We start from the raw sequence: 6,714 nt of genomic DNA on the forward strand, positions 1-6,714 counted from the left end.
TTCCTCTCTTTCATTGCTTTAAAAGTCTATAAATAGTTACTTCTCCAACTCCAGCTATATCTGAACAACACTAGAAACTATACTCTGTACAGTACTTGTAAAATGTTTACGTTTTTAGCGGGAAGTCCCACATTTCCATTCAATACAGTTTGGATTGTCTTTTTGAAAATTTTTCTGGGATAAAAAAATGTTATGAAATAAAACTACTTATATTTATTACTGTTTTTTTATTGAAACATAACGTGACACAATAATAATAAAGCCTGGAAAAAATAAATAAACCAAGGTGGCAAATGCAAACCCCAGTCAGTTGGAAAATCGTAAATATGTACAATAAAATTAGACCTTAAGTAATAATAACTATGGTAGTCACGCTAAACCTTGTTTAAAATTCTTCTACAATACTTATTTATTTACTCTTGGGCCTAAATTCAATCTTTCTCGATTTCAATGAAGAAAATTTAAGTTTCTTAATATAATAAGTGATACCAATAAGGATAGAAAAGATGCCGATCACTTTGATCAACATTTTCTTTCTGTCATCGTGCTCTGGTTCTGACGTCCATTTTAGGAACACAGCGACATCTTTGGCGAGTTGACTGGCAGTAGCTGGAGTTCCGTCAGTGTATTCTATGGTTTCATTATACAGAGCTTGTGCCATCGAAATGGCACCACCGGGGAAGTATGGGTTGAAGTATTGTCCGTCTCTGAGGACAACGCCCGCTGGAGCGTCGCAATAGCCCGTTAAAAGGGCAAATATGTAATCTTCACCTAAAACAAAAGCATTATTCAGTATGGTAAACGCATAAAAATAGCTGTAAAACAAAAACCAGAATAGATATACAAAGAAAACAACATTTACTCTAGTTATCAGTGATTTTCACTGAACTACTAACTAAAAACTGCTGATATATCAACTGAAATAATCATTCAAACTTAATGTAGTATAGTTTGATGTGAGACACTAATTAAAAAAAAGTCTCTTTCTAATGAACTGGTTGTTTGAATGTTGCTCAGAAGTTATTTTCTTGTGGCATTAAAAATATTACCTATCTTTATATAAATATATTTCTTTGATACAGTACTGAACCAAATAGACAACTGGAACAAATCCATACTGAATTTAGCACTAAAGATTTGACAAAAACTAATGGATACAAAATATTTATTTACATAAATCAACTAGGTACAAAGATTTGCTCAGCATAGAAGCAAATAAGATATACAAAACACTAGATTTTATGCAGAAGAGTTAGTTTTATGACAAAAAATGCTAAATGATTTACTTCTCTTTTTTGTTCAACAAATTTTTTTGTTTAAAATGTGCTGTAACTATTCTTCTGAGAAGTCTACAGCCTTTGGGGCTAAAAATTGGACATTTTCTTGATATTCTCTCTGGTAATGGCTGTTTTTGGCCACCCACCAAAGTGGATTATCTTAAATTGGTGTCTCCTTAATAAACAATTTTACCAATTTAAATGATTTTAAACTGTACAACTTTGACTACTATGAAACTATTTGAAAAGCACATAAAGAAAGATGTAGGAGACAAATAAGTCAGATGAAGTGATGAAAAAATAACAAATTATAAATAGATATGAAAGAAACTGACAATGAAAGGCACATAAACACAAAGCAATTACTTCACAAATACCAAAAATAGTTCTTGTTGCAAATATAATAAAATGATGTAAATACAAGTTCATGTAATGTAATATTCAAAGCTGAACTCGATAATGTAAAAATAAAAATGATTATATATGAAAGCATTACCTCCATGTCTGGCAGATACAATATAACTCAAATCTGGAGGATATGAACCATTATTGGCAGCACGGGCTGCTTCTTCATTGGGATATGGACTGGGGAAGTAGTCGGATAACTTTCCTGGTCTTTTGAAGAAGTTACCCGTGTCATCAGGGCCATCTTCAATCATTTGTTCTTCAGCTTCAGCTTTGGCTTCCTCTTCAGTGTGGGTAACTCCAACTAAATTACGGTAAGCAATGAAGCGCATTGAGTGGCAGGCAGCACATACTTGTTTGTATACTTCGTAACCTCGTCTTACACTAAAAACAAAATTAACAATAAATATTATTCAAAGATGAAGATAAGTAAAAAACAGTTGGAGTTGGAATTTAACATTTCTTTAACATTTCATATCGAAAACTTTTTCGAGAAAGAACTTATATCCCCTGTAGGCAATCTAAGTCCATCAGTATATTGCCAGATAATTTAACAACCTCAGGCATGGTTTAATCCAATTAAACCCAACTACTGTTTGGTTTTGAGGATATTTTGAAAGTTACAAAAAGTGTAATAAAGATTGAGTCATTTTAAATATTTGTATAACCATATATAAACTCCAGTCAACTTAGGTCCAGTACCCATAGTGCAACTGTTTTAGAATAACTGTTGAAAACTAGTTTTATCTGCAATCAGTTTACTACCTAAATAAAATTTGTTTTCGTCCACAGCACAGTTTTTTTTTGATCACTTGGGTTATAATACAATGTTAAGTGGTAAAATGGTGGGTATCAGAAACACCAATTTCAAAATGAGCTTTTAAAATGATTATTTAGTTTGAAAAAAATAGTGCTTTTGTTTAAAAATATATTTGCCATCATGTTTAGATTTAGATTCATTAAATTTTCAATCTGAAAAAGATATTTGTTATTCTGAAAAATAAATATATTAATATTTTTTGTAATAGCTTTTTCTAATATTCAACTGACAATTGTAATGTCTATATAAAGTTAAAATAAAATCTTTTATTATCAATATTCGTAAATTTTTTCAAATGTTCAGTTATTATTTATATCCCAAAATATTTGCCCAATGCTCAGGTAATAATGTGCTACAACAAACTGCAACACAACTGTGACCATGGGAGTAGACTCAAACAAAATCATCTTTAAGCTGATCGGAAATAAGTTGGCCAGAACCCCCATGCTTTTGTGCTGGCAAGATCAGAAAACAGTAGCAGAATAGGTTTCAGACCATACTTTTAGAACAGTTGTGCCATCATCACTGGTTCTTAAATATATCATAGCATTTTATTAGCCTAGCCTAGTTTCATGTGACTGTATTGATCCATAAAGTTAAATCTACAGCAGCTGTAAAACCCAAATCTGGCAAACATGTAAGAATGTTCACAGAAAAAATCTTCAAGCACAAAAACTATAAATTTAACATTAAAGTTTCGTTATATAGGTCGTCTTCTTCTTCCTGTGCCCTGTTTAATTCTGTGTGTTGGTTTTCATATTGGCTATACTAATTTTGTTGACGGCAGCCCAGAAAAGGGATGCAGAGGATCTGTTAAACCAGTCTCTCATTTTTTTATGTTCGTCTTCAACCCAGCCCTCTTCATCCATCTATCTTGCCATGTATTAATAAATAAAGTTTATTATATCTCTCTGGGTAGCCAAAATATTCCAGTTTGAGATTTTTTACTGTTCTGACCACTTCTGTAACTTTTCCCATCCTCTGCAAAACAACTATGTATGTCTCAATTTCTCTCAATGTCTCTAAAAATGGTAGTGACTTATTAATTTATTTTAAAGATATCAGTAAATTTATAAAAAAAACTATTAAGTTAAAACTCATAATGTCTTTACCTAGCATGATCCAAGGAATTGAAAGTTCCAGAATGACTCCAAACATTCTTTGGAGGATGCAATTCTAGATCCGATGCTTTAACTGATTGGTCCAAAGCAAACAGCAAGGCTCCAGTACCACCAGCAATAAGCCCTAAGCTTCCCAAAAGCTAGAAAACAAATTATAGAGTTAGAGTAAGTAAAATAGAATTATTACTGTAAAAAAATAAATGCCAGTAACACCGTTTATTGCTATTACATCTATGCCTCAAATTTTACATTCCAGTACTTTTTATCATTATTATAAACCCCAATTTATTTTGAAATTATTAAAAAATAGTTTCTGAGTAGTTCATCTCAATAATATTTACTATTGTGTTTAGTATTGTCTGTTTCCACAAATTAAACAAAAAATAATTGGGGAATCTATTGAGGATTAGCTAGATCATATCAAGAAAATAGTACAGTATACTCCCTCTATAACGAACACAGTTATTACGAGGTTTCGCTTATAACGAGATACATTAGATGTCCCGTGAAATTTCTATTGAACTATAACCGTCTATAGCGAGGCAAATTTGGTTATAACGAGAGAAAATAAGATCCAAAAACGTGTTTTTTACGTTTTTAGTCCGGTCTTGGCTATAAGTAAATACCTTTTCAAATAGCCCCTCAATAAACTTAACTGCAGCCCGCAATAAACTTCTTTACAATGAATAAATACAACTGTTTCACATCTTTAGAAAATATATGATAGAATGATACTGGACCATTTAAAGCAGTTAAAAATAACAGAGTTCTTAAAATTGCAGAAGCAATACTTTATGTTATCCTTGAAAATACGATTTATACATTATGTAGTTGGAAAAAAATATAAGTACAGCTTTTTTGTTTTAACGTATATCATTGATAATAAAAGTAAACAACTCTTTTATGTTTTAATATATTTCATTGACAATAAAAGTAAATAACTTTTTTTCAAAAACACCATTCAAACAATATTTATTGGCATCTTATATTTCTCCGAATGGCTTCACTATAGGAAGTTAATGGTTTAGAAAACTACAGATTCATATGTATGCACAATATTATGATTGTCTGATATAACGAGATCGGCTTATAACGAAGTAATTAGTCTGTCATTTCAGTTCTCGTTATAGAGGGAGTCTACTGTATAATTCTAGCATACTATACATAATAGTTTTAAATTTTAGTTTAGATTGCATATAATCTGCCAGTGATGTTTTATGAGAATTTTTTATGTAAAAAAGTCTCAAATAGGCTTTATTGTTACTATAAGATTGAAACAATCCACATAATGTCTTTAACCTTTGCTTTGACATTTATCCACATGAATAACCCTAGATGAATTGTGTAAAACAAAAAATAATTATATAATGAACCCTCTAAATATCTTAATAACATTCTCTAACACAGATTGTTTAAAATTATGAGCTTGTTCAAAGAGCACTTAATTACCTTTGGGAGTACCCAAAGTCAAGGTCCACTGAAGTATAAAAAATAATTCACAATTATTTATTACTTACTGCTTTTCTTCCACGAGTCCATTCCTTTGTTGTGGAATATGAACTTAACTAAAATAAAAAAGAAATGTATAATTTTCGTGAGTCTAGGTAACAGATGACATAACACTTGTTTAAGTTAGTTTTTAAGTAGGTAAATGCTAGTTTTACTTAAATGAACAAAGTAAATCGTCTAGACAACATTGATAATTAAATTGTAACAATACCTGTCCAACAGAGGATAAGTTTGTTGGTTTTAAAAGACCAGCTCCACAAATTCGTCCTATTGTTGCAGCCATGTTGCCTAAAAGGTGATGTCAAAAACTATGCAGATAGGTTATGTGAAAATTATTGAGTAGCCCTAGATTAAAGTAACATGAAGTATTTAGGTGATAGAAAGCTAGTTTGATAGGATTTAAGCACTTTTAGGAAGCTACTAAGGAAAAATATACAATTTTTGACAATTTACGTAATACCAGTCTGAAGTTAGCACTTACAAAGATATTTCATCTAATTTATCTTCTTTTTAGAGAAGCGTACTATCGGTTTTATAAAATTTATAAAAGAACAAATTACAAAAACTAGTAAAATGTTTGGTATATAACAAAAAAATATTAAAAAAGTGAATTTGATCACTGGAATACTATGTACTTAGTGCTTATTTCAAACTTAGGCAATTCATTTTACCTTAGATTTCACATCCAAACACACACATAAACGCACACACAAACATACACACTTAATGAATGCATATAGTTACAGTTACTTATTCACAAACTATTAATGGACTCAAACTAAAAGGGTGAATTCGTTCACTACAAATACACAATGAGTACAGAGCCTTTCTGCTCAGTCATGTCATAAAAACGTTAATCATTCTTTTCCAAAGAAATACATCGCCTTTTTAACATTCCAATCATTCATGAGAGACTTTTCTCTCTGGGTAGGTGTTAACACTCTAAAAACTATTCGTGCCAAAAGTTCGAATCTCAAAACACCCTGAAAACTATCTCTTCATAACTAGGTAGTGTATTCATCAGACATCCTAAGAAAAAACTAACGCATTTTTCCTCTAAATTGTTGAATGCTACCAGCAATGAAATCCCTGACGAATACATCGATCAACTCGATTAAACTTCACTTTTTGTATCATCGTCATTAGATAAATCTCAGTTCGAGTTTTACATACGGGAAGATGGAGATTGATTTTTCTGTGAAATCTCGATTCCATTGCACAATGTGACCTATATTAGCTTTTTTGACTGTTTAGCAGCGGCCCAAAAAATACTGCTAACGTGCTGATCCCTGTCTCTACTGAAGTAGATTCAGTAATATGGTTGTCGTTTGGGTTCCTCTGGTCGATAAGTGGCTGCTAAAAGCGAAACGACTCCATAATGAGCTCTCGTGGAACCATTCTGCTCTCATTCTACATAACTTCTGGATGGAGTCTGGAAGCATAAATGTTTGGACGTGTAAAGTCAGGACTTTATTCCTACTTACGTTCACTGGTCCACCCTACTGAGATAAAAAGTAAGTGTTCGTTATACAACACGATAATGGTTAACGTACCTCGCACTGCTAAACAGCCAAACTCGAGA

At 31.6% G+C, this 6,714-nt stretch overlaps 1 protein-coding gene across 1 annotated transcript; it reads right to left on the reverse strand.

Moving 5' to 3' along the window:
- Window positions 1-216: 216 nt before the first annotated feature.
- On the reverse strand, window positions 217-5,617 carry Cyt-c1 (Cytochrome c1). The gene is made up of 5 exons (XM_072522139.1): window positions 5,344-5,617; window positions 5,141-5,188; window positions 3,615-3,763; window positions 1,774-2,066; window positions 217-771 (listed from the first exon to the last, which is right to left on the reverse strand). The coding sequence occupies exons 1-5, from the start codon at window positions 5,413-5,415 to the stop codon at window positions 410-412; spliced, it is 924 nt and encodes a 307-aa protein (XP_072378240.1). The 5' UTR covers window positions 5,416-5,617; the 3' UTR covers window positions 217-409.
- Window positions 5,618-6,714: the final 1,097 nt, after the last annotated feature.

This window comes from Diabrotica undecimpunctata, chromosome 2 (assembly GCF_040954645.1).
Source record: "Diabrotica undecimpunctata isolate CICGRU chromosome 2, icDiaUnde3, whole genome shotgun sequence".
In the NCBI taxonomy this organism is placed as follows: Eukaryota; Metazoa; Arthropoda; class Insecta; order Coleoptera; family Chrysomelidae; genus Diabrotica; species Diabrotica undecimpunctata.

What these genes read in the sequence shown, in the direction of transcription:
- Cyt-c1 (XM_072522139.1), bottom strand. Translation starts at nt 5,415, where the DNA reads ATGGCTGCAACAATAGGACGAATTTGTGGAGCTGGTCTTTTAAAACCA. An exon ending in GGACTCGTGGAAGAAAAGCA is followed by an intron (nt 3,764 to 5,140) that starts GTAAGTAATAAA and finishes TTTGTTTTCTAG; the next exon opens with CTTTTGGGAAGCTTAGGGCT. An exon ending in AATTCCTTGGATCATGCTAG is followed by an intron (nt 2,067 to 3,614) that starts GTAAAGACATTA and finishes TTTTGTTTTTAG; the next exon opens with TGTAAGACGAGGTTACGAAG.